This window comes from Harpia harpyja, chromosome 4, assembly GCF_026419915.1.
Source record: "Harpia harpyja isolate bHarHar1 chromosome 4, bHarHar1 primary haplotype, whole genome shotgun sequence".
NCBI lineage: Eukaryota > Metazoa > Chordata > Aves > Accipitriformes > Accipitridae > Harpia > Harpia harpyja.
Genome location: NC_068943.1, coordinates 41,177,233 through 41,205,003, shown reverse-complemented (window position 1 = coordinate 41,205,003; position 27,771 = coordinate 41,177,233). Strand labels below are relative to the sequence as shown.

General features: G+C 52.5%; 1 protein-coding gene across 3 annotated transcripts; it reads right to left on the bottom strand.

The window, feature by feature from the left end:
- Window positions 1–1,138: 1,138 nt before the first annotated feature.
- On the bottom strand, window positions 1,139–23,498 carry ST14 (ST14 transmembrane serine protease matriptase). Of its 3 annotated transcripts, none has more exons than XM_052786377.1 (19): window positions 23,331–23,498; window positions 12,216–12,375; window positions 11,851–11,978; window positions 11,177–11,247; window positions 10,544–10,704; window positions 10,047–10,082; window positions 9,446–9,683; window positions 9,146–9,285; window positions 8,606–8,703; window positions 7,927–8,036; window positions 6,823–6,953; window positions 6,424–6,528; window positions 5,319–5,426; window positions 4,748–4,861; window positions 4,423–4,551; window positions 3,859–4,045; window positions 3,386–3,660; window positions 2,927–3,063; window positions 1,139–2,367 (listed from the first exon to the last, which is right to left on the bottom strand). In XM_052786377.1, the coding sequence occupies exons 2-19, from the start codon at window positions 12,370–12,372 to the stop codon at window positions 2,206–2,208; spliced, it is 2,487 nt and encodes an 828-aa protein (XP_052642337.1). In that variant the 5' UTR covers window positions 12,373–12,375; window positions 23,331–23,498; the 3' UTR covers window positions 1,139–2,205. The 3 variants fall into 3 exon arrangements, with proteins under 3 accessions (XP_052642337.1, XP_052642334.1, XP_052642335.1); XM_052786374.1 differs by lacking the exon at window positions 23,331–23,498 and adding an exon at window positions 20,939–21,089; XM_052786375.1 differs by lacking the exon at window positions 23,331–23,498 and adding an exon at window positions 16,464–16,992.
- Between the last annotated feature and the right edge of the window lie 4,273 nt (window positions 23,499–27,771).

Below are 27,771 nucleotides of genomic sequence, written 5' to 3'. Positions count from 1 at the left end.
TCTGTGGCAAACTACTAGTCCACACCGCGTGCCCAAAGTCTTGCTGTTCACATGCACAATCTGCAGTGTGCCTTAGCTAGAGTTGTCTTCCTTCAGCTCTGGAAGTGCCCAACCTGTGGGTCAGAGAGCAGATTCAGTGCCCCCCAGGCTGCAGCCAGCCAGCTCCTAGCACTGAAGTGCTTTGAGGTATAAGTGCCCTTTACCAGGCCATCCTGCAAATGGTTTCAGGGAGACTGTACCAAAATGAGCGTTTCTCTCCCCAAACCAGGGCTGAGAACTCTGCCAGAGCAGACCTGTGGCTCCGGGGTCACCCTGGCAGCTGCTGTGGGTCCGTCCACCCACATACCAGTGTCGTGTCAGAGATCAGGGGGCAGCAAGCGACCACAGCCAACACTTCTTTTTATGTTGCTGCAGCCTTGTGTAAGCACAGGTATAAAAATGTTCCTTAACTCTGTTTCTCTGTAGAGAGCTCGGCAGCGTAGACTACCCTCCTGCGAGCCCTCGCAGCCCGGCTTCTGGTGTGCCCTGGGTGCCATGCCAGCTCGCCAGCCATTGCTACCTCAAATGTCAGGGGTGATTGCAAAGCAATTAAAATCCTCCTGTCTCCAGTAGAAAGAAGCTGGCAGGAACAGAGCAGCTGTGTGCTGCACAAAACCAGCTGCACCACCTGTCCAGGCTGGACTTTGTTTGGATGCTGGGAACGATTTGGATTTTTTTTTTTTTCCGCTTTTTCTTCCCCTAGGGCCTGTTTCCCTGCCCTTGGAGGGAATCGGCGCACACAAGTGCACAGAAAGCAGAGCAGCGTGGTGGCCAGCACCAGCTCCTCCTCTCCTGCCAATGTAGGGGGTGAGTCTGCTGGGCTGTGGGGATGACTCCTGCAGGTTTCCAGATGGGAAGCTGCCTCAAGAACTGCTTAGTGTGATGCTCGGCTTCAGTCCTGGATCTCCCTGGACTCTGGAAACACCACAGCCTCGCTGTTTTCTTAAGGGTGCCCACAACAGCACAGTGGAGCTGCTGAGGATTGAAGTGTTTTACTTGGAGAAGCTCGGCTCCCTGCTTAGCACTGGGGATCTGTGCTGCTGGTTTCCTAGGCCAGGAACACTCATGCAGACTCTCATGAAGAACCACGCAGCCAGAGTATTAGAAAATATCCCAGTTTATTAGAGCATCTCCACTTCATATAGAGTTTTACAAAACAATGTTATTTACAGGTAAGGAGGGGGCTAACTAAAACTCAATTGGAGTGTGCTCTTCTAGGGCAAGGAACAGGCTACACACCAAAAAGAAATCAAATCAGCACATTCACAAGTCACATTGTTACATTTTCCTTTACAAAATTAAGATGGGTCTAAGCGTCTGGTGTCTGGCATAGCTAACCTGCGTCGTCGTTGCAGGGGTCAAGCTCCAGGAATGCAATCAACGCAGCCCTTCTGCTCGTCACAGCAAGGAAGGGGAAAGCAGCTGCTCCAAGCAGCTGGAGCTCAGACGAAGACGCATCAGCTAAACCGCAGTGTAGCGTTTGTTAAGGCACATGGTGGTGATGCCAACGGGCCCAGGTCTCAGGCGGTTGACAGTCGGTGCCAGCAGCCCCAGGTGCTGCTTCCCTCGGGGCGGGGGGAGCAACAGCATGTTTCAGCCAAACTTCTCTCTTTCAGTCGCACAGCTCTGGGCTCGGCGCGAGCAGGGGATGGAAGGAGGAGACCACAGCATGGGATAACACCAGGGGAGGGATCCTGAAGGGGCTCCCCCCAAAACCAAGGTAAGAACTTCTTCCCCCCCCCCATGACTGAAGACCAGAGAAAGGGGTGCGGATGGCAGTTTGAAAACAAACGAAGGAGATAGAATATATTCTGAAAGCTTGTTTTTGAACCTGTCCCAATAAAGTTTGCCTCTAAACACACACAGTGTTTATTGTTTTTTATATGTATCTTGAATGGGAGCTGTGCTAGCTTACCCCCAAAAGGAAATTTCTTACTCCAAACATTGATTTCTGAGGTGGGAATACAAAGGGGCTGACTGGAACCATCAGCTCTGGCTGTTTGGTACACACACACACACAGAGTCCCAGGCGCTTGCAGCGAGGTAGAGGGAGGGTTGAAGTTCACAGTAGAAGCTGTGCCCTGCCGGGAGGAAATGACAATACCCAGTGTCTCCAGCCGGCGATGTACAAGAGATGTCCGTCTCCACGCAGGGATAAGCATGTCCCTAAAGGCCCGTCTGCTCTTTAATCCAGTCTCGCAGGCTGGTGAGCCGGCTGTAGACTCCAGGCTTGTTTCTCTGCGCGCAGCCGTCGCCCCAGCTCACTACACCGGCCAGGAACATCCGATTGCTGGGTTCCACACTGACCAGGGGACCCCCGGAGTCTCCCTGCACAGAAACAAACAGCAGCATAAGCACCAACCCAGTAGCTTGTCCTAATGCAAAGTATTAAAGTAAATCACAAAAACTGAGCAAGAAACAACCAGTAACTCCAAAGTCTCACAAACTGTTCTAAGTCAGTCAGCTGTCTGTACAAGTTCCCAGCCATTCCCCAAATCCAGAAAAAAATTGTACATATATCTGTAAATATAAATATTTCAAGTATGGCAAAAAGAGTCACAGTGCCAGAATAAAGAGCTAAACAAGGGGCCTGTCTTGCTAACTAAGGCTCTCAGTAATAAACGAGAGTGTGGTCACATTGTTCTCCCACCTGGCGAGACGTTTTTGAGACTAAGTCATGCATCAACACAATTTGCTGCTCATGCCCACTCCAATTTGTCCATTGTCTGAATCAGGGATCATCCACATAGCTTTGTTGTATATTACATGTGGAAATATGAGTGGAAGTGCCAGAATAAAAAGAGCTGAGCAAACGGCCCATCTTCCTAACGAACTAAGGCTCCTCCTCACAGCAACAAACCCGAGTGCTGCTGCACTGCTGGCCTACCTGGCAGGCGTCCACGCCGCCCGTCAGGATCCCCACGCACATCATGCGCGGCGTCAGCTGGTCGGTCAGCAGCTCGTTGCACACAGTCTGGTTGATGAGCCGGATTTCTGCTTTCTGCAAGATGGAGGCTCCGCTGCCTGTGAGGAGGGAAGGAAGGGCAGCGTAAGTGAAAACGTGCAGCATTTTTGAGCAGCGTTTCCCTCCCCTGTGTGCTTTGTTCGGGCTCTGAACGACCGACCGATTGCCCATTGCAACAACCCGGTTTTTTTCCTAATACCCCTTTTCCAGCAGGACCGAGCCATTAACTTTGTGCGCTCCCAAGAGAATCTCATTTGATTCCAGTCTCGAGGCAAGCTAATACATTTAAATTGTGTCCAGGCAGCCCCCCTTTTCCCTAAAGCCACGCGCGAAAAATACGTCCCCGCAGCCCCAAATTGGCGAGGCGACGCCAGCGCTCACCTCCTTCCATGGTCGCTCCCCATCCGGTGACCCACAGGTCCTTGCCCACGGGGAAGTTGTGGGTGGTGTCGGGCAGGCAGATGGGCTGGACGACGGAGGAGAAGGTGACGGGGCTCTGCAGCTCCACCACGGCGATGTCGTAGTCGTAGGTGTAGTCGTTGAAGAAGGGGTGGGAGATGATGCGCTTGATTTTCCGTGTTTGCACGTTGGCTCCGTTGCGGTTGCCTTGGTTGGTCAGGCCCAGGTAGGCTGTCCACAGGCTGGGGTCGGAGTACCTGCACAAGTCATGAAACACAGGGCAGAGTGAGGCCCCATCTCACGGACGCCGTATCTCGCTATCATCTTAAACAGTTTCCTTGAGAAATGCTTGTAAAAATGGTTTTTTCCGATTCAGACAAACGCCCGAAGATGGAAGTGCGACCATCGGGGTGTCCTGCCTACGGCAGGCGGTCCCCAATCCGGCTCCCACCTACCTGATGCCCTGCAGCTGCAGGAAGCAATGCGCGGCCGACACCAGCCAGCTCTCCGAGACCAGCGAGGCCCCGCAGATGTGGCCCTGGCCCTTGACGTGGAGGCTGACCTGCCACGGCCATTCTCCCACATCCGAGTTCTGCCCACCGACGATCCGTGACTTCCTCACGTAGGAGCGGATCCCGCAGTCTGGGGGTGGGGAAGGAGAAGGGCCACTTGGTTACTCCTCTTCCCATTCAACACCTCCCCTTTGTTCCTCTGGGATATCTACTACAGCGCGAGTGCCCCGTCACCCACAGCAGGGATGGCTGATGCCATCAGCACGGGAGCACAAATGCTAAATTTGCTAAAATATTTACTGGCCAAGTCCGTAAACGTGCAGGTAAATCCCTGTATTATCTGCGTAAGCCCTCTTGAACGACACAGACGTTCCGCAAACTGCTGAAGAACACGGCTTGGCTATTTTCAGATCAAGAAAAACCCAGAGGCGCTCTCTGCCACACTTAAGCGTTTCTTTAAGGGGCCCAGCCCAGAAACCCGTGTCCCCCCTTCCCCGGGGTACTCACTGCAGTTCTCCTCGTCAGAATTGTCTTCGCAGTCCTGCTCCCCGTCACACTCCGGGTTCTGTTTGCTGATGCAGCGCCCGCTGCGGCACTTGTACGTGTATTCCTTGCAGGGGACTGCTGTGTGGACCGCTGCAGGCAGGATGAAGGGAGAGGGGTTAGCCCCGGTTCTGGGGGAGGTCGCATCGTTCAGGAGCCCTTCACCTCTCCTGCCCATCCCCAGGACATTGCCACCCCATGAAAAAATGCACGCCAGGATGCCCGGCCACGAAGAAATCCGTTAAGAGGCTGCGTTTGAGGGGAGGTCCCCTCCGCAGCCCACCCTCACCATTGCTGCAGCTGCCCTCGTCGCTCCCGTCCCCGCAGTCGTCCTTGCCGTCACACTTGCGTGTGTCAGGGATGCACTTCCCGTTGTTGCACTTGAAGCTGTCAGCTGCACAGCCTGGGGAAAGAGCAGCTCCTGAGAGACGGCAGGGCACAAATCCTAACAGTACCCCCAACACATGGCTGTGTCCATCTCCCTTCCCCCCCCGAGACACGTAAAGCCTCTGCAGCTACAACATACAAATGCCCGTTTCCTGCATCCCCAATCTCTTCTTCTCTAAACTGCACACCACCACCGATTTATGCAGCCCTTTCTTCCCCAAAAGCCGGCGTTCCCTACACCTCTGCTCATCCTCGTTTCTCTCCTCCAAGCTCTCGCTCGGGGCTCCTGCGTGGGCTTGAGGAAGCTGCACCCGGCAAGGCCTCGCCGTGCCCTGCGGCAGGCTGGTATTTGGGGTTTCTCACTTGCTCGTTTCCAGCCTGGCACTTGCCTTCCTCCGCACCGTGAGCCTCCATCGCCCTCCTCGCCTTGCTCAAGCCCTCAGCCCTTTCTGCCCGCAGGGTGAGTTACTTACTGCACTGCAGCTCGTCGCTGTTGTCGCCGCAGTCGTTCACATTGTCGCAGACCCAGAATTTGGGCTTGCACCAGCCGTTCTGGCACCTGAACTGCTGGTCGGTACAGGCTGAAAAGGGAGAGTGAGAAATCAGGTGAGAGATCTGCAAAGGCATCTGCGGAGTCACCAGCGACCCGTCCGCCATCTCATCTACCGCAGCATCACGGGAAAACCTGGGCAGCTCTTGCAGCGGGTGTGCAAGCACATGGGAACAAGCGCACCAGAAAACACCGCGACAGCTTCGGGCCACGCACGCGTACATAAACACGTAACGTGCTTATGCTATAGCACAGTATTTCTGCTGTTCTGGAGAACAAAACTATTCGGAGAGCTGTAATGTCTTAGGCAGTTAAGGCTGAAGCTGACGTTACAGCAGCAGGACAGCCAGAGGCAACAACTCAAGCAAAGCGATTGCTACAACCAGTGGGAAAGCGCCTGAGATACCCGGATCACGGTGCCGGCAACCAGGCCAGCAGCACGCTCTTCCTCAGGAAACAGCCCCTTACCCCCCAAACCAGGGGATCCCATCCCCTCTAATTAACTGCAGACCCTGGACAATAATGATATCTATGGGATAGCTCTGCTAATCCAAGAGGAAAACTTCTTGCACAAAGAAACAGCTCCCGTGTATCACATGGGTTTTCCAGATGTGCTCTGCAATACCTGCCCGGTTCGGTTACAAAATGCGTCCCTTTATACCACCCAGCTCAGCCAAACCCACAACGGCCAGGAGGATTACATAGAAAAACACATTCCCAGCTGGGAGGGACTGGAAAGGGAGGGAGATCCCACTGGGAGAGATCTCGATTAGCAAGAATCCAAGGCTCCTATGCTGGGAAAGGATCCCAAATCCATCCCCACACCGAGTGCCTCTCACTCCAGCCCGGAGGAGTGAGGCAGCGCTGGTGCTAGCGAGCGAGGTGAGCAGGGAGACCGGCAGCTGCTCTGCAAAGCCTCAGCGCTAAGGCATGTTACCCAGAACAAGCCCAGAGCAAATACCTGCAGCCACCCCGGGGCGGCGTGGCCCTTCCCGTGACAAGCTAAAAGAAACAAAGGACAGACTCACTGCAGGATCTCTCGTCGCTGCCGTCTACGCAGTCCAGCCACCCATCGCAGCGCATGCTTCTGTCAATGCAGCGGCCAGTGTTGCAGGTAAACTTGCCAGGGCAGGCTGAGAGGGGAGAAGGGGATAAAACAACACGTGAGCCTTGCAGCCGTCCTCGCTATGTCCCTTCCCCGAAGCACGCAACGTTCCCTGTGCCTGCTTACAGCATCCAGCATTAAAAACACCTTTTCCTTGGAACAGAGCAGGAATACAAGGAGGTTTGCAGGAAAGAAAGATGCGTTCCTATCGCCCTGGAAAAGTACGCTTCCCAATTTACAGGGCAGCGTAAGCGCAGAGGAGGGACAGCCTCCAGACCTCAGGCAAATCAGTTCCCCCCACAGCCTCAGGGCTTCAACTCACGATCGCTGGAGTCGTAGGACAGGTACTCAGCTGAGAAGCCAGTGTCCGTGTAGGACTGGTCTGAGTGGAACCGGACCTCTATTTTGTTATTAGTACTGGCCACCACAAACTGGGGACGCTCCGCACAGTACCTGCAGTGAGAGAGCAAAGGTGAATGAAGTGTTGCAGATCAGCAGTGAGCAAACCTTTTTCCATCCCAGAACTCCCCGTCAGCACAAAGGGTCACTTCGCACACCCAGAGAGCTAAAGGGGCAGGAGAACAGAGAGCAGGTCTGATTCCAGCACGAGCTGCTGGACCTCAAGGTCCACACGCAGGAGCCGAACGTTGCTGCCGCTGGCAGAAGGTTTGGGCCAGTTGCAAACACCAAGTTGTGACCTTAGAAACGACCGGGAGCGAGTTCATCCAAATCCCTGCCTGACACAGCGATGTGTCCGATCTCAGATTCACCTTGTCTCTGGATCTGTGGAGCCTCTAAAGCCACAGGATCCCATCCCACCACAGGTCGGTAGGAATCACTTACACAAGCACCACTGCAGGAACTAGCCAGGGCCACAGATGCAGGTTCTGACTTTGAAACCCTCTCTCCTCGAGGAAGGGTCAGCTCCCTTGCCCAAGATGTTGCGAAAGAACACTGCTCACTTCCCCTATGCAGTACCAAGTTGTCTTTTTGGCCCAGCTTATGTTAGGTTGTGTAATAGCAAACAGTAAATGTAACAGTAAATGCATCACAGAACACAACGCAATTACCCTCACAATGGAGATTTGCTCATTCAAGCAAAACTGCGCCAGATGTTTCTGCCTTTCTGCACGCGAGGCATGTGACACGATGTTCCACAGCATTTGGGGGGGGATTCAGCTGCAGCATGCAACAAACCCAGGGTCTAATCCCCAGAACCAAGCGTGCGGCTCCCCTCTCACCACAGGGCATCGAGCTATGACAGTGGGTCAAACCCAAGCACCCTCCTGCCTCATCGTATCCCAAAAAGCACCAGCACACTTGTTCCCATGACAATTTTAAGGAAAGCACAAGGTGCCACATAACTAAACGCAGCCCCTTCGCTCGAAGGGCCAAAGCCGCGGGTCAGAGAGCGCCTGACACCTACTTCGTGCTGTTGATCTCCACGTAGTCCTTGGTGCAGTGGCTGACGGGGATCCCGGGCTCCAGCACAAAGAACGTGTTGAAACGCACCTTCACGTTCTTGTTAGAGGGAACCTGCAAAAGGAAGCAGAGTCAGCGGCACGTTGTTTTCTGGAGCACAGAAAACGGGAATAAGTTTTGTGGGAAAGGGGTTTGGGGGGAGGGCAGAAGGTAACTGAAAAGGGAAGAAGCGCAGCAAAAAAAACCCCACCTTCCTGAAAAGCCACTATGGTTCACACTGTCAGTTAGACAGTTGCTTGGCTTGCTGACCCCAGAATCCCAGATCAAACAAGCACACAGACCAGGGGTTGAAGCCAGACCTCTATCAACACTGCCTGTTTTCCTACGGCAGAACGTTTCCCCCACCAGCAGTTTTGCAAGCGAGCGACTGGCCTGTCCCAAAGCCCAGGTACTCCAGTGCTTCTTGTGTAAAGCCAGTTATTGGGGGCTATGGTAGGCTTCACATGGGGTTGAGGCCTCTCGCAACCTCTTCTGCCTTTGGCACCAGCTCCTGAAGCCTCCCTCCAGTCACGTCAGACTCTAAGTCTCCAGGCAGCATCTGCTGTGAGCTCGGTTGCGCGGTGTCCTGCATAACCAAGCTCATTTGACAGACTCATTAAGGCAAAGAGAGGACCCCGTCTTACCTCTATGTTCCAGACACAGTCCGTGGCTGGGGGGTAGTGTGCCGGGTAATAGGGAGTCATGAAGGTGCCACTCTCTCCTTTCAGAGTCCCACCGCAGACTAGAAGATAAGCAGGAAGATGAAAACAGGTTAGAGATTCAAAAAGACGTGGTTTTCCCAAGCCTTAGCTGGCTATCACCCAAGGCAGGAAGGGAGGCAGATGCAACAGTCTCTAACAAGGTTAAGTCGATCTCTAGAGGGAGCAGCTCTGCTCCAAGGCTTGGAGAGAACCCAGGAGATCAATTAGGTGCTTCCTGCATACATCAATCTGCATGTCTAATCCAACATAATTCTTATTTTGCCCTCCTCGGGGGACATCGTTACAGCAGCCAAGAGCACCGTGGGCAAGGCAAGCTCCAAGAGCCAAGATGTGACCTGCTTCCAGGTCTCCCGGCCCTGGCAACATCCCTGGCAAACTGACCGCAGCCACAGCTGCGCCTCCCTCTTCAGTTGCCCGTGGCAGGGAGAGGTGGGGGGGAACTGGGCCAAGACCTCTGCTCACCTTTCATCTTTGGAAGCTGGAAGAACTCAGCCTTAAAGCCAGGGAATCTCCCCTCCTTGTTGGTAACCAACGTGACAAGCATAACGTTCTGGGAGGACAGGAAGGTCAGGTTGTAGGATGGGGCGTAATTCCCACAGAGCCTAGGAAGTAAAGGACAAAATCCATTCGACGTAGCTGCACAGAGAGCCTCAAGCAGCACAGATCACCTCTGAGCAGGGACAGGAGCTTGGTTACCAGCAGGACTTCTCAGTGTCACCCTGCCACCTCGGTGCCGTACAGACGCTTAACGGGGACACTCACCTCACCAAAGCATGGGGCTCCACGGGGCTCAGAGAGTTATACACCTTGATGTAGTCACTGTCATCCGTGCACTGCTCCAGCTCCAGCGTCTTGAAGGTCAGGCTGATGATGGAGTTGGCGTCCGCCCTCAGTGCCCAGTAGCAGAGCGCGTTGTTGGGGTACGGGCTGTTGGGGAAGCCCGGCGTGGTGAAAGTGGTGATCTCCCCTTCCTTGGCGTGGAGGGCAAACACGCAGCTCTCTGCCCAGGAGAGCAGGGAAGAGTTAACAAGGCAAATGAGGAGGTTCTGCCCTGCCTTTCCCCGAGATGCAGAGCGCAGCACTGCAGGTTGTCCCTGGGCAGATGCCTCTTGCAGGGAGCACCCTTGCTTATCAACATCCACCTGCAAAGCGAGGTACCGGGGAAGGACAGCTAGGGACACCCACTACTGCTAAATAACGGCAAGGCCCGCGCCGCGATCCGGCCGACCCCAAACCAGCTCCAAGCAGCACACAGAGGTCTGCCTTGCATGCAGAGCACCTCTCTTTGGGCCCTTCCCCGTCCCGCGAGGGAAATCACCACCCCAAAGAGGCCATTACGAGACTGAAGAACAACTGTACTTACTGTCCCGAGCAGAGTAAGCTATGCTGGGGTCAACGGCTGCAGGAAAAAACAGAGGTGTTGTCATCCTTCGGGCTGTGGAAAGTCCCTGGGCGCAAAGCTGAAGAGGTCCCTGGGACCCGCACTGATTTGGCCTCGCTGGTGGGGTCTCGCCCTGCAAGCTGGCCAGGGGGGAGGCTGCTCCTGCCTGGGCTCTGGGGAGCCAAGTGATCAAGCTTTTCCTCTGCAGGAGGGAGGATTCCTCCCTGTCCCTCTGCAGATGGGCTCAGAGGAGAACACGGAGCGTTCGAGCGAAGGGGAGCGGGTCCGTGCAGCTTCCCCCAGCCCGCATGACCCATCAAAGCAGCGCTGTGAAAGCCAGGTCCTTACACTCACCCTTAGAGCGGTCCACACTGCCAAAGGCACCCAAGGCAGGGCTGCGACCGGCAGCTTAACCCTCCAGTGAAACGTGCCCCCCCCATCCCACGCGGAGGCCCAGGGATGGCGGAGCCAGCACTCACGGAAAGCGACGACCGACTCCACCTTCAGCATGGGGTTTCGCAGGCGGGGGTTCCACCTCTGGACCAGGCTTTGCTTGTCCGCCATCGCCCTGTCCAGACTCTCCTCCCGGTACTTGGGGACATGGAACTCTGACCAGTAGTAGGCAATGACACTGCCTTCGCTGCAGGGCAAGGGCGATTATGGAGTGAGAGCAAGGACAGACGCAGAAGGGCTCAAGTAGCACTAGAAGAAGGGGCCAGGCTACTTGCTGAGCTATTTTTGGAGGATGGCCACAGGGAAGGGAGAGTCTTAATGATAAGTTAAGCAAACTGTGCCCAGCAAAGGCCCCTGCCAGCCCGGGGAGTTCCTTTCGAAGCTGCCAGGCACCACCCACTGCCTTACGTAGGGCTCTACTGCACCATACCTTGATTTTCCCAAGACATCTCCCTCAGCACACAGTGATGAGGACTGGCAGAAACCAAGATGCGTTTTCAGGTCGTTTTCCACTGCCCGCCCTTTCCTGTGTCACTCAGGGTGACTACTGAGGTGCCTCCATCCCCAGCAGCCTGGGAATGAGGGTGTACGGCTGCGTGACATCCCAGCATCGCCCTCCTCCGCTCCCAGACAGGGCTCAGACAGCACCTAACCCTCACCTGAACGCAGTTATCACTGTCTCTTTGTGGTAAGGGCCAATATCTGCATGATTCCTGTAGATCTCCTCCACCTGAAAAGTTTAAAGAAGGGTGTTCAGCACATCTAGAAGTGAGGAGGGGGGAAAAGGCTAAAGACAGACAGAGCTTCAAGCCTGCTATGGAAAATCAGGGCACATACCCAGCATCCCTGGCTGCAGGAATCTGCAGGGCCAAAGAGAGAGAGTTGAGAGTCCCAGAAGTGCCCAGACCCGCACACCACAGCCTGCTCTCACCCAGCTCGCCCCGCTCTTCCCCGGGGGAAGCACAACGAATACCCGAGTCTGAGGGGAAAGGCAAGACCAGTCACGGCTTCAGCACGGAGGGCAGACACCCTCCTGCCTCAGCTCCCAGGCCTGACTGGGGACCTGCTGACTCTGGGATTTGCCCAGGCAGCCTCCTACGGCACATGCTGGGTTGCAGAGGCAGGGAGATGCCGTGGCACTGGGCTGGAGCCATGATGCCAAGACCCAGCTTAAAGGCAGGCTCCTCGCACCCAGCCCAGCGCATCGTGGCGAGCGGGGAGAGCTGAGAGGAGCGAGAAAGCTCCAAGCAGTCTTACATGCAGGATCCCCATGGCCACAGGGCAAGAGGAAAAAGTCCTGCTTGCAGGAGGAGGGATGCAAGAAACCTCTTACCGTGCTCTTCACTTTCTTGGCCAGCATGATGAAGTCCGGCGAGCTGGAGTTCTCGTAAGCATCAAGGAAGTCCCAGTTCAGAACCCGCAAGTGGCCATTGAAAACCTTGCGGACGGGCACGTTCCTGTCTGGAAGGCAACAGTTCAGAGTCAGAAAGGGCAGTCAGGGCTGGGACCGCGGCACAGCAGGCCCCCAGTGACAGCAATCGGGGCAGGGGATTGGAAATGGTGTCCCCCCACTTCCTGGAGCCTTCCCAGAGCTAGAGAGGGCACACGTGAGCAACACCGGATAACGAAGCTTTTCCATGCGCATATGCCCCCACGGTATCACCCTACATGCCACCGCCCGCCAGACGTCATACTCACATTGGAAGTGCCAAACCAGGAGGCCGGTGACGAGGGAGATGAGCAGGAAAACAATGACCACTACGGTGACGACCACCCGCCGCTTTGGGCCGCGCTTCTCCATCTTCTTGGAGTTCATGGCAGGGAGGAACTCCACGCCTTCCTCCAGGTTGTTCATGTCCTAGGAGAGGAGAGAAGGCAGGAGGGTCGAAAGGCTGTTCCCAAAGCCTGGTTTGGAGAGGTCCAACCACAAAGCAGTCTAGAGCAGAGCTACCTGTCCGTGGCAGCTCCTCAACACCGAGAGCGCAAGGCATGCCTCGGTGTCGGCGGCTCCACAGCCACCCCACGGCAGGACAAACCCTGAAGGCTTTTGCTTTGCATTTCGGCACACACCTAATTCCTTATTGGGCCTAATACAAGGTTATCAGCTCAAGCAAACTCAGGGGCGAGTCCACACACACCCCCCACGACCACAGTAGGTCACTAGCCCACAACCTCCAAGATCTCTGCCTGCTGGCAGATGAAACTGCAGACAAAAATTCACCCCTACAACGCGCTCGCTACGTGGCAGGTGTGTCACCTGCAGCTCATGGGGCACAGCACGCTATAAATAGCATTCCTGTAAAAGAAGAAACCGAGCTACTTCCTCCCTTTACTTTTGCAGAACTCTCTGTACGTCTCCTGGGCCAACACAGCGCTCCCGTATTTCTGCTTAGGATCTCCCATTCAGCGCAAATACAGATTAAAAGAAATTAACCAAAAAAACTAAGATGAAGACACAAGACATCCCCCGCAGCCCACGACCAGCCAGACTCTCAGGACAAGACGAGTTGGCTAACGAAGAGCAGGTCCTAACGGCAGCCACCCAGGAACGAGGAATGACACCAGTAGCGCACAGCTCTCACTGCTATCACCGCCCCACGCTGGGCCGGGTGATGAAGAGGAAGGTCTCTGTCGCAGCGCAAAACCCTCGGTGCTCCGCGGTTTCACTCTCTCGCGCCTTCGGCTTACCTGCCCTCCATCCTTGACCTGCTCGCGTACCTGCACCTCCAGCCCTGGGGGGAAATCAGAACGGCTGCAGACCCAGATGTTTTCAGAAGACGCCATGCAGCCCAGAGCATCCTTGGTACAGGCAGACGTCGGGGACCCGGATCTGCACCCGCTACCTTAGCGTTTCTCCTCCCCAGAGCTGGCTAACGCACGCTGGGAGAGCAGACTGCATCTTCTGCTTTCTTCTTGTGCTTCCCTCAGGTAGGAAGGGCTCTCTGCCTCTGCAAACTGCCCAAACCACGAGGATGCCTCACCTTTCTGGTCACCACCTTCCCATTTTCCCCTCTCCCGAGCCTTACCGGGCATCCGGCAGCTTCCTGGGCTCTGGATGACAGCAAGGATGCCAGAACGCAAAGTGCCGACTAGCACAAATTCCCTGCATTCAAATGCATTCCTGCGCTCTGGAAGGGGAAACGTCGTCCCCGCAAACATGATGCTGGGTCAGATGCTGCCTGTCCTCTCTCAACCCAGGGCTGACACAAACATACACTAACGGCTCGGGTTAATTTGATGCAAATGTCACAAGCCCCTGAAAGTCAGGAAAAACAACCAGCAAAGGGGATCGTGTCGACAGAAGGACCTCTGAGCCCTCTGCACTCTCCTGCAGAGCCAGGCGACGAGCGATCCTCGCTGCGCTTCCCTTTGGTGCAATGGCTTCACCGCCTTATCTTTCCGAAGCCCCACTCTGCAGGAAAGCCCAGCTCTCACTTGCACCATTCCTCCACTCCTTTTGCCCTTTTCTTCACCTGATCTCTGCCCTCTCCTCCCACCCTCCACACCTCACCAAAGCCTCTCCTCCCTGTGGTATTCGCCTGAGGCCCTTTATAAAAGAAAGAGATGTGACAGGCACCTTACCCTACCTTTTTTGTAAAGGACTGTATGTTTAAACCTCTGCAAACACTTACTAGAAGGCCACCAAGACCAGAGCAACCTACCAGTTTTCGCACCATCTGCTCTCAGAATAATCCGAGTTTATTGTTTGACAGATCTCCACTACAGGATGGGCAAGGAAGCCTTCGTTCATTTCTGAGATTTACTACCCAAGGCTGGGCAGAAAGAAACCAACGTGAAGCACACTATCTCTGAGGTGCCACGCTGTTTCTATCACCAACATCCAGCCACTGCCAGAAGAAACAAAAGACCTAGCAGGACCACAGAGGACAATCCCAGGGGGGATGCTCTGATTCCTGTTTTGCTTCTGTGATCATACGGGAAAAATCTGAAAACGTAACCCAAAGAAACGTCAAAACAGAAGACACGCAAAATAAAGCTTAAATACATACAGACATCCTAAATCAAGAAACTCTTCAATCAAAGTCAAGATTGCCTAGAGTTTGTCACACCATCTTCGAAACAGCCATCTGGCTCCCATCAGTTTCCAAATCGTGCAAGAAATCGCCCCAAACCAGGTAAAGAGAAGAAAACAGCCACAAATCTTGCAAGCATCTCCCTTCTCCCACCGTGGGGCTGCCTGCAGCGCCAAGCTTTCCCAGGACTCCCAATATGTTGCTGCTGTTAGCAGGAAGAAAAGTATTTAATTCTCTTCTAACATCTGCAGGAGCCTGCGGCAAGAAAACAACCTCAGGGGTTTAAATTATATATCTGTTCGCACAGCAGCAGCCTTCCCAGACTTCTTGGGGTCAGCAAGGAAGAACCGCCTGCCCACAGCTCGCAGGGGAAAGACAGCATCTCTGTGTGTTCTGAGTAACAATTTTGGGGCACAAGCTGTTAAATCTTGGCCTTAATAACACGCTCCCCTGGCAGGCTGAATTCAACCAGACGGTATTTCTTCCCTGAAAGAGGGATCGCGCACTTCTTGCACGAGGGCGTAATGTTACAGGGTGGTAGCAGCTGCAAAACGGCACAATGAAATCAGGTCTCCTCTGGCTACCAGGAGAGTAATGAAAACCCTATTTTCAAATAGTATACCCTTGGGCTGAGGGTACCTTTGGCCCTCTGCAAAACTCCCCAAAATTCAGTTTCATCAAACTGCCAGAAAAAAGCAAGGCTCCGCTGCAAGCAGGATATACTGCTGTACAAGGCCAGACTACACAACGTTGTGGCTCATACATTTTAACATCCTCTTCCAGCTAAAGGTTGTGTCTTTGCAGAGGGAAAACTCATAGATGGGAGCAACTCGTCAGCTTGATTAAATCAGAAGGAAAACACAGCATCCCTCCGCCTCCAACACATACAAACGCACACACCGCTCCTGCGGCTGCAGCGTGACCAAAGGGTTAGGCAAGAAAACTCGCCGTCTGATATTTCTTTAGACAATTTCTCTGCTCTTCTTGGAAAAAAGGATGGAAGATCTTAAACCTGTGAGAGTTTACAGCACGCCTTTGTCAGTTTGTTCTTGCTCCAAAGCAGAGAGCACTGACACCCACAGCACCAAGAGTAATTAAAGGAGTGTGGGGACTCCTAGGAGGTTATTTTTATTATTACTCCTGTACAAGGCGCATAAGCAGCCACTGACACTGTTACTTGCCAGAAGTTACCCAGTCATTAGAGGCAGATATGAGACTGGATCCAAAGGGGTTTGCCTCCCCGCCCTCTGTTTTATATTCCAGATCTCACCCTCCCTCATCCCCATATCTTACATACACCATTATATTCCCCAGCCAACTCTGACACTTGTGTGAAGCGGCTTGGAAGAGCTGTCGCGCGTCGCAGCCTGGGTAAGCAACAGCGATTCCTGCAAACTCTCTTCTCAACACAAGGCAAAGGATCTGAAGCATCCCCCAAGCACTACAGGAATGCTGAATCAGGTCGTGCTGGGAAGGTTTCAGACAAGGCCCCATGTCCCAACCTCTGAGTAAGAGGCTGAATCTTCCCTGCCCACACTCAGCACAAAAAGCACCCATTTAACCTTAGCACCGGACTCGTCCGTGCCCAAACAGCACAGCTCAGCCTCCGCTCCGCTTGTTCGCTGTGCTGCACATCCCCTTCCCTGCTGCCACTCCTGCCCGGCAGGGAAAAATACCAGGGAAAAATACCTCCTCTGTGGTGCTGGTCACCATCCTCTAAGCTAGGTGGAAACCAGATGGAATCAAAAGCAAGACAGGCTCGAAAGATCATCGTTAAATCAAGCAAAAGACGACTACGGTTTTGATCTCCTTCAGCTAACGGTGGCTGCACGTTTCCCTCGCGTGCACTGAACAGTCCATCGCGACAGCAGATGTAAACCAGAGAGGACCTGGATGCACGTCCTGCTCTCACCTTGTCCATGATTCCCTGAGAAACCGTCTCTAGCCCAAAGTGACTCAAGGTCTGACTCTCTCGCCCTTCTCGAGGAAACTACTCCAATAAACATTAGTATGAGAAAACCTTCCTTGATATTCTCTCCGCCTTAGTCACAGGCTCAGTTACTTCCTCTTGCTCCTCCTCATCGTCACCGTAGGGCTGCCCACAGCAGGACCGGAGGTTTCTGGTCGCAGTGTCAGGCTGCTGCAGCCACGCAGTGCCCTGGCAGGAAAGCCACACGTCGATCAAGTGAAAGGGTCAGAAAGACGTTGTCCCATTTCTTCCACGCCTCAGTTTCCCCAGGTGTACCGACTCCATGAGAAAACTTGGAAAAGGAGCGCGCACGGACAGATTTACACAGCGCTTGGAGGTCTGCTGCACACAACTCCTCCGTGCAGAGAGCTCAGAGAGAAGTCCTGTGCGTAAGCAGACCTTGTCACTCCTCCTCCATAACCCAGCCGCACAATGTATTTTTAGACAGCAACCGTAATCTGCCAGACTGGACAAACCAGATGCAGAAGTGACTAACTCTGTCAGCAGGAAATTCAGCAGGCGTATGGGGCTTGGGGGAACTGCAACAGTCGACTCTGGACTGGAGATGCCTACCAGAAAGCAGAGAGATCCTCTTGCAAAGGAGGGTCACAGAAAGGCTAGGACGTGCCACAGAGTATGGCTCTCCAGCAAGAAGATTTCTGAGATGTGTACAAAGCGGGGTCCATTTGGGATCAGCATCTCCCACAGAGGCTGATTTCTGGCTTGTCTGGTGGTTCCAGCAAGAGAGTGTGATGTGTCCCAGGCACCAAAAGCCCTCGCCGCTCCCCTCTCCTCCAAAACAGGTGCTCCATCTCTCTCACTCAGTGTCTGCGTCTGGTTCACTGGACCCCGACCCACAGAAGGACTGGGCTCCTGGCCATTAGTTTCACCTGTCCCTTATTGCTGCTGGTCAATTAGTTTCACCTGTCCCTTATTGCAGCTGGTCAATTTGTTTGTCCAGCACAAGGCAACTATGAGATTCAGCTGCTTCCCTTGATGTTTGTCACGTTCCAGACTCAGCTCATCTGCCACAGCGCTGCTCAGGGCTAAAGTTGTCCAGATCACAGAAGGTAAGAGCAAGCGTGCAACCAAGGCAGCCTCACTGCAAAACACCCGCTGTCTGGCACTGCCGAGAAAAGGAACCCATAAAATGCAAAGTTGGAGGCGGCCTGGGGAGGTCTCAGATGAAGCAGAGTCATCGGATGATGCGGTTAGACTCTTGCCGGGTAATTGCACCCTGCAAATACCAGCCTGTGTATCCAAGAGGCAATTCCCACCTCCCCTTTTCCAGCCACACCTGCCTCAGATGGCGTTCAATAAAAACTAAAACAAATATCACATGAGAAATGAGAGGAACAAAACCCATCGATTCATCAACCAGCTCAGCACAGCGCCAGCAAGCCGGGCTCAGAGCTGGGGACACCCCAGCTGTTGAGATCAACGGGGTGAGCTTGTGCAGTGCAGAAAGCGCCAAGAAAGTTCTATTTTCAAAACCTGAGGTTTCCCAGATCATACTGAAAGCTAACACCAGCTTTGTGGTGCTGGCATAAGAGGAAACAGCCTGTTTCCCATAAGAAAAAAACCCCAAAGGATCTAAAAAGCTGCTGACACACGGTGTGCACAGCGTGCAACTCGCTTTGCCCAAGTAGCTCAAGTACAGCTACACAAGTCTTGAGATCAGCTCCTGCATCGACTCTTGCTGCAAACCCCGACACTCCTCCAGGAAGAGATCTGATAATAATCTTCTCACTTCTCATTCTCGAGAAGAAATACATGGAAACAGCACGCCTAAGAGCTAAGTTTCCATAAGGCATATTTGTGCTGTGTTGCCCCAAAATGGGCAGTAAAGCACTGAAGAAACTTTGCCAGCGTATTATTTTTCATCTTCAGTTCCTTATTAAGGGCAATGACACTATAAAATGATGACATCAGAACTAACGAGGGAATATGGAGCAGGAAATAAAGGACACAGAGTCCTCCACACTGTCTACCTTCCAGGCACAGAGGGCAAGTGCAATAGTGAAAGATACAAGTCACACACACCTATTTCACACACCAATTTTGAGCTCAATCCTCTACAGCGTTCAGTTGTCTTGTGACCATCCTGAGTCACATGAGAAACCAAATTCCTTTAGCTTTATTACAGAAGAAACTAAAGTTAATGTTTGCACAGGACAGCACAGGCTTGGCTTGCTGCCCTGCACCAGGCTTATCAGTGCAGCCGTGTCATGGAAAACAGCAGCTCAAAAAAAGCGACCACGTTTCTAATTGCGTTTCTGTTGTAGCAGAGAGACTTTTACATGTAAGACTTAGAAATTCTTGGGGAGAAGTGGGAAATAAAGCTGCCTTACAGGCCTGATACATGTAGCTATGAGCCATGAAATTCCTCCCTACAAGACACTTATGTCCCAAGACCAGAAGAGAAACATGCCACAGATGCAAATAGCTTATTTAAAACACTCTTACGTCTTTCCCGGTACAGAAAGTACTGTCTGAACAACAAAAACGCCCTCCAGCAGCCTAACAAAAACAGCTGCACTCCAGACCTCGATGAAACACTCTACGCTCATCGTTACATTTCGCCCACGCTCTTCACCGACTCTTAGAGATTTGAGGTGGATCTGGCCCATGACATTTGCATGTTTGGAGCCAACAGCAGGGGAAACACCAGCAGCTCCGACCAGGTAAAGCCTTCCATCCCTATTAGCTGCTCCCTCCTCCGCCCCAGCCTATCACCCGGGTATCGCAGTGCGTTATTTGCAAGGCTAGCCCCGGCGGCCTTTGGATGGAAACGGCATATTCTACCCTGGGCAAGGTGAGAACCTTTGGTCTGATACCTTCCCCACAGCCAGGCCCTCAAAAACACTCTCGCTGCTCCTTCAATGGTTTTACAAAGTGATCTTTTGTTTGCTGAGCAAAGGTCTGGCACACTCTCGATCGGCCTCAGCCTTTTTCTCATCGCGCCTGCCTTATCCCTGTTTGCCTTTGGCACCAACAGCAGCCAAACTGGCCTGAGCAGCGCTTGCCCACCAGCCACTACCTGAGAGAAAAGCTCTGCACCTTTCCAAGGAAGAGGAGTAGCTTCTCCTCGCCGTGCCCAAGAGCTGCCGCAGCTCGTTCGCCGCCGCAGGAGGAGATGCAGTCATTGCAAAACAACTCACATTTGCTCCGCTGTCATATTTATAGGGAGCCAAGTCCAACGACAGTTGGTCCACAAGGGACAAATTCCTCGGGCTGTTTACTGCCAGGAAGGAAGGTAGAGTCTTCAGGGAAGTCCTCCAAGATCAGATCAGCTCTTCTTGAACTGATGCAGGGGGAAAACTGATCCAGAACCAGGGGAAAGGACCTGGCACACCACGGACTCACTCGAGCACTCAGCCCTGCCGTAAAGACACCAGTGCACAAACCTGCCTTTTGCCAAGAGAACAAGCCGGGCAGGGAAGATCACGCTGCACACAACGGTGTCACCCCGACCCGGCCAAGGAACAAGGAGCTCGAGCTGAATGGTATCAGCGAGAGCATCTCCTTCCCGCTCCGGGCAGTCACGGCGGCCCTGACACATGCAGGACAGCAGGGCTGGAGGCAAGGGACACTTTTTCTTGATGTAGACCAGCTTTCTGATCGGTGCTAAAACTGCTAGCTCCTTTGCCGCTGCCAGGTAACAACCGCTAACGCCAAGCCTCAGAGACCGACACCAGACAGCCTGCAGGTGAGCTGGAAAGCGCTGCTGTCGTGCTTTAACCTAGAAGCCCGGTTTTGAAACAGCTCTGTGGCACAGAACAGGCTCTGGAGGTGCAACCCAAAAACACCAGTCCCTGTCCAACCCTCAGCTGGGAACACCTACACGAAAAGCCGAGACCACGGCTTAAGCTCGCTCGAGTTTCAAAGCACACTGATAACGCATCGGTTAATTAATGAAGCCGCAAAGCCCTCGGTTAAAGTCAGACCTTCTGACGGCTTGAACAGGTTTAGTTAGACCTGTTGCTAAACAACCCAGACCCACGCGCTGCGAACAGTTCACCTCCGCGTAGTTTATCTTTACTCACATCCCCAGCGCCTAGCTTAAGCCGAAATCAAAACCGTCAGAGCGATGGTAGCGCTGACATCGACGCGGTCTACACCGGCGCAGACCGCTGCATCGCGACGGGCAGGGATTTCCACCTTCCCAAAGCTGGTTTTTCTTTTCCTGCTCCGCTGGGCTCGGCGGCGTCCCCCAAACGGGTTCTCCTGACCTTACCCGACGGCAGAGTGGGAGCGGGAGCTCCCCCGCTTCCCGCGGGATCCGGAGCCACCCCCATCGGTCCGGACTGACGAGGCTCGAAGAAACCGGAGCAAGCGGAGGATGAGGCAGCTCGGCGAAAAGGCCGACCGTTTTTTGGGAGAGCCCCGCTGCCCCCCACCCCGTGTGCTGCTCTCACCTGCGGTTGGGCGCTGTACCTCATGCCGGCACCGGCGGCCGTGGGGCCCCGCTCCATGGCGAGGGCGGCTGCCGTGCCGGCTCAGGCCGCCATGGCGCGGTCGCTCCTGGCCTCACCACGGTAAGGCATGGCTCGGCACGGTGCCCAGCCCCTCCTCTCCACGCTCCCGGTAGGTGCGGGGAAACTGGAAAAACCCCACGGGTCCCCCGACGCTCCCGTCTCCGGCTGCAGCTCCTGCCTCTCCCACTTCACAGGCATCCGCAGGGAAATTAAGGAAAACCTCGTGCCTGAAAAGCTGTGCCCAAAAGCCCCGCGCAAGCTCTGCGTGATGCGAAGAGACCCTTCTGCCGCCTGCTTTGCTTTAGTAAATGAAATCAGAAAAATCTGTCTTTTACCAACACGAGGCACCCCGCAGGCAGCAGGAGGGCTCGCTAGCACTCGTGTACACAACAGTTTCTAGGGAAAAGCTTTACGTACCCAAGGTCTTACCCCTGTACCCAAGGTCTTACCCCTTCTCGGGTGACAAGAACTATTGTGCTAGGAGGCCCCGGGCCAAAGAGCACGCTCTCCAGCATGCACAGGCTCTTCAGCCCCTGGGACAAGCCTGCTGTTCCCCAAAATACCTGGTACATTGAGGGGCTGCCAAAGCAAAATATTCCCTTTATCCCAGCCTGAAACCTGCTCTCAGCTAGGCTACAGCACTTTAGGAATGAGCTAGCTCTCATTTAGGAATGAGACCAGATGCAAAATGATGAGCCACACAGCAAGTACAGCAGAAACTGCACGTGTAACCAAATCTGGCTGGCACTGACGAGTGTCGCTCACATACCAGCAACATCTCCCCAGTGACTATATGGTCGAATATTAAACGGTGCCCCCAGAGAAGAAAAGGAGGGATCAGCAGCAAAGCCCTGGGTTCTCAGAATGCTCTAATGCAGGTTTGAAAGAGGGCTTTTAACACTGAAGTCTGCATTCCTGACATAGTCTTACTCCAGCATTTTCCCCTTCCCAGAAAGATGACACCCCCCCCCCCCGCCCAATATTTAGATTTCTCTCATTCAAGAGTAATTCAAGATTAAAGATAGCTGGACCAACATCATCTTTCTTGGAAAGGTTCTTCCCTCCTCCGTCTTACGTGTGACAGTCTGTACCAACATGTGGTATGCCTGTCAATCTATCTGAAGGCTGAACTGGCCATCCCACCACTGATCTGAACTCCCTTCCACCAATTGCATCCAGCCCTGAAACTGATTTCTTTCCACATCTGAACATTTAAATTTCCCAGAAAGCTGGTTTTGGTGCAACAGGAGTTGCCCACTTATTCACACGCCACAGGGAGATGCTTGCTGGGTTACCTTTGTTTCCCCCTTGCTCTAAAATGTCTCCTGCAGAGCGCAAGTTTTGCGTCACTTTTGCAGGTGTCTCTTTTGGGGAGGGGAAAGAAAAAAAAAAAAAAAAGAGACAGTGTCAGGTCTCTCATCCTGCCATTTTCTCTTTAGGTGAGAAATATAACGTAACTTCTGTGCTTTTACAGAAATACTTCTGGAATCGCTTTCCCTGCTCCCCCACCAGCTACCAGAATCTCACCCACTGGCTGATGTCAGGAGCTGCTCTCAGCTCTCCAGGTGATGCCCAACCCTGCCCAGTGCTCTAGTTTTACAGCCACTCCCTACCTGGCTGACTGTAGGTGCGCCAGCCTGACTTAATACCCCTGTGAAACAGCATATTTTAGTAAGAAACGGCTAGTCCGAGCTGAACCACTGCTTTTTGTTTCTGCAAATTTCTCCTCTTCAGCATATCAACTCATCTACTCCAGGCAGGTGCCAGGCAAACACCCATGCTCTAGGATGTGGCTAATGAGGGCAAGATGCAGACTCACTCTTTGAGGCCTAAGGTGTCTCTTGCAAAGATCCAGGACTCTTGGTTTCACAGAGAGCTGCGAACGCTCAGTGTTTCTTGTCCTTCAAGCCACGCACATTTTACAAACTAATTCACTAGCCCAGCTGGCTTTTTGAACAAGGGGACGCAATCACGCCAGGGGAAAAAAGAAAGCAATACGCGTGCTAAATATAAAACATTATATAGCTGGGGGGCAGCTGGTTTAGAGCCTTAAATGGCAGGATTCCCGTTTCTTTGCTGCTGAAGCACAGTGATTTATTTCGCGGCTGTGTTGCAGTAATGCTTAAGTCACCACGGTAGGTGCGAGCCCCTTCCTTCTGGGCACTGTACAGTCCCAAAACATCAAAGCGGCAGTTCTGAATAAAGCAGCCTGCCACATGCTTTTGCGGTAAGACACTTCCATGTGTCTCTCTAGTCTGACTGAAGGATGCTGAGCCCAGCCAAGTCACTACGAAGAAAGATGTAGCCGAAGCAGAAAGATCAAGCCACTTACCCACGTGCAAAAGCAGCAGCCAGCAGCAAAGCCTCTGTTTCTTCCCACTTAGACCAGTTCGTTCACTAAAAGCTGTCACCTCCTCCTCCTCCTCCTCCTAACGTTGTCCCTTCGTATCAGTGTGGCCACAACAGCATTATGAGAGCAGCATGGCGAGGTTTAAGACGCCTTTGGGAGGAAAGAGAGCCCTCGCTTTAGGCACCGCTGAAGTCTTTGTCAGAACTGTATGCAGCAAACGCTGTCTGAACAGGCAGGATCCTTCTGCACCAACTCCCAGGCCTGGGAATGCCATCCACGTGAAAGAAGGGAAAACCGTAGCTGCTTACATAAGGAATGAAGGCAGGCTGCCTGCAGGGGAAAAGTCTTCTGGTGGAGGCAGTTCCCAGTTAATTCTAGCCCCGCGAAGGAGCACCGGCCATCCACACAGCCACAGCAGCGAAGGGCCGGATTCAAACGGTCAGCGACAAAGGGTTTTCCTCCCTGCAGTGTCCCCCAAGGATCCTGTTCTCTGTGTGACTCCGAAATTCAAATTTCACCCACAGTGCCCTCCCACCCAGATTCCTGCCAGACAACCCCGAAACCACCCCATCTCTGTCTGCAGTTAAAACGCTCCAAATCCGGTCCTGCAACTTCAACAGCCACACAAAAGATTGGGAGAGAGATAAAACTCACAGGGTGTCCTGTTACTTTGCATTCCAAAAGAGTAAATAAAAGGCTGATTCAGTGGGAGGAGAGGCAAACGTCATCCAGAAGCCCTGCGGTTTCCAGCTGAACCGGCAGCCCCCGGAGAGCAAAGGTGAACACTGGGTACCGCTCCACTGACGATCTGCACAGGGATCCTGCTTTCGGGCCTGCGGCAAGTTCTCTTAGCATGATTCAGCCTCTCCATCTGTAATGCAAGGAGAATAATTACTGACTTTGGAGAATGGGACCTGTAAAAGTGCAGTGAGTTGCCCTCAATTGGCCACATGCTGCTCTGAGGCAGAGCCGAGAGGTGGTGCTACTTTTCATAAAGCTGTTCAAGGATTACCGTGTCATTTGGATGGGAACTTATCCTTTGATCTCAAATGCTTCTCTGAAGAGCTCTGGAGTGAGAGTCCTGCGTCCAAAACATGACTTTGGCAGCGATCACAGGTAGCTTTGCCCTCCTGAGCTCCTGAAAGCTGGCCAGAACAAAGGGCACCAGAGACCAGCTCCATCCTGCGGAAGGTACGGGCATGAGCAGCAAGCAAAGGATGTGACGGTGTGCAACAAGCTTGCAATGAGAAAAGTCCACCCTCAGCCCTCCAACACCTCCCAGACAGCTCTGAGACATGCTTTCAAATTTAAGGGGATCATTCCTTGTGCCTCTGGTGCTAATGGTGCCAGCCACCTGATAGTCATGAGACTCCAAAGGGAACCCGAACCACTAGGAAACACACCACAGCATGTAAGCTTGCTCCCGGGACTATAAGATTAGCTGGATCTCTTTCTTGAGCTCTTCGGTAGCCCATGAAAGCAGAGAACCTCTTTTTGTGAGCTCTGAATCAGCAACAGCAGTGTTTGCCAGCCAAACTGTAAGTGCAACAGAGTGGACAGGCTTGATTGCCTGGTTTCTGGCACGGTGTATTTTGAAACCTGGCTGCACACTGAGGCACGCCCAAGATTCAAAGTCAGTTAAGGTCCTGTCTGCCTAACAAGCTGCAAATGCGTAAGCTGAGGCCATGACTTAGCTGGGGAGAGAGACCAGACAATGCGTCCGAATTGCCCGTTTCTCTTTGGTTTATTAAAAACAAGTAGAGCTGACCCATGCTGACCTGCCTTGCCTCCTTATTTTCCACATAAAATAGAAGTTCAGACTTTGTGCTGGTGTTAACTCAGCTGTTTACAACCCAAACAAAAAAGCACACAGCTTTGTCTTTTTCACTTACTCCTCTTATTTCCCTCGCTTTGTCAGTGCAGAGGTCAAAAGGATGTGGCATGGGATTTTTTGCTGGTTTATGGTCCAGCTCCTGCTGTCTTCCAGACAACTAATTGCCTGATGTTCTTCCAGCTATCCCTCTAGTGGGGTATGGTGAGACTGCACATGCTGTTGACATGCCCACCCTAAAGCAGGAAAACTGGCTGTGAACTCTCCCACGGAGCTGAGACTGTCAGAGGTGAGAAGCAATACGTGCTCTCCTAGATGATGCTAGTCCTCTCCGGGGTGAGGTGGCAGGCTGGATGACACATCCTGCTGGCTAGATTAGGCTTGCAGACCTGCTCTAGTCCATTCTCCACCCCAAAAGCAGGATCACTACGTATAACACTTGCCTGGAAACTCCCCTCCTCTCAAGACAATCTATTCTAGCATTAAGGTGTCCTTACTTTCTGTGAGTTTTCCTAACATCCAACCTAGATCTCCTTCCCTGCATGAAAAATTGGTAAGCTCTGACTTACTTTCCCGTGGCTCTTCTACCCGTTCTCTGAAGCTCAGACATTTGTTGTTGGCTCACAAGTACTTGTGGGGCAAGGGTGGTCCATGGGCTGAAGGAGAGCCCTCAGATTCCTTCCACCAGATGGCAGGGAGATGTTGGGAAACCTGCCTCACCTCGCAACCCATCTCAACTACTGAGAGAAGAAAGTACCTCTCTTGAAGAATCAGTGAAGAATCATCTTGAAAAATCGTGAAGAATCAATGAGCTGGGAACGATGGTTCCCAGCCAATTCGTTGTTGCTCTCTGCGATGCTTGACTTACAGCATAAAAAAAGCAGGAAAAACATAAGCAGGGATTAAATCCAGCCCTAATGCAAACCCTGATCCTTCTTGCTGAAATTGTTAAAATCCAGGCGTGTGGACATGGTCAATGAAAGCTGTCTTCCTACCGGAGGAAGCTCTTGGGTTTGCTAACTCTGAATAGATACAGTACCCTTTCAGCACAACCATGTCACTTTGGCTCACCTCCACAACACAAGTTGACAAATAAAAATAGAATAAATCCTATCAACCAGACACAGACCCAGCTTTCTAATTATAAACAACTCACCCCTCTGACTGAGGGCTCTCGGTCACAGCTATCTGAACACACAGACTAAGCTCTCATGTTGCCTTTCAAAGGAATAGGGTGCTATTTTTGTGACAATGAAGCACTTAGGGCTTTTGGGGAAATCCTCAGCTTTGCACATTAACACCTTCCCACCTGCCCAGCTGTCCTAGTGCATGTTTTGGAACAAGAACCCAGTTAAGTTTATGATTTTTGGTAAGCTACCAGCTTCCTACAGAGACTGCAACTACAAAACCAACAGAAAAGATAACAGCCTCCCTCTTGGCTTTGCACCAGCACCTTCATAGCCATTACAGGGGCCAAGCCAGGCCATCCCAGCTATGAAACAGAACTTCTTTCCACGAGCAAAGCAGTGCAAAGGGATATCAGTAATTCATGAAGTTGCAGTGACTCAAGGGCTTTTGACTGCCCATGCCCGTAATTTCCCTGTATAACTGAGAACACAGGAACAATTCTCACCATAGGCTGACTTTCAAGCAACTTGCTTAAGCAGCTGGAAAGTCCTCACAGTGCAAATACTTTTTCTGAGTAATCAAGCCCTATTTTTCTACGTATAGAAGCGTATTTTTGTATGTATGTCTTGTAAATACCAAGTAGCCGTTGTTTCCCCAAGCACAAACTGAAAAAATTTTCCCTTGTTGCCAAAAATTCATTCAGAATGACACACGGACACATTAAAGTCACTTACCAAGTTTTAAACAATGCCAGCACCTTTGCAGGTCCTTGCTTCCAGGTCCTTGTTAACTCTTCAAGCAGCATCAGCACAACAGGTAAAACAGCATGACCTTTGGCAGGTTTGCTCTTCTATTTTCTGGGCCATGACGGCCTTGCTCTGGGTCAGCACATCCACTTATTGATGCTCCTTTCTGTATTTGATAGCGCCTTCTGCTCTTTCTTTAAGTGTTGTTGCGAAACAGCCTGATCCTGGAGCTCTGGAAGACCAGCATGTTTCTGCTTCAGGGATCTTGGTTCTGGCAGGTGAATGATTTTGCTCCAGGTCTTGCAAACTGGAGGACAGTGAGAAAATGTAATGTTACAAGATACAGGTGTAAGGCTTACCAAAATGGTTTGGTGATTACTTCTAGAGAGAAGGAAACAAATTGGTTCTGGAAATACTTACCTCTGATTTAGCAGTTTTTAGGCCTCAACACAGGATGCCATATACAAGATTAATCCGTGCTCAAATGGATTAATCCACGTTGAACGGGTCACTTTACATAAGATGCATCATCCCTGAATTAAATCATTAAAAGCCCAAATTGGAGCTACTCATCCAGAATTCTTTTTATAGTCCACAGAAAGAAATGGTTATATCCAAAGAGTGATTCATGCTACAAGAACCACCTGAGGGAGGTCAAATGAGTTGTCCTCTGGAGGTATCAGTGGCTGCAAACGCAGCCTAGGGTGAGCAATTCAGA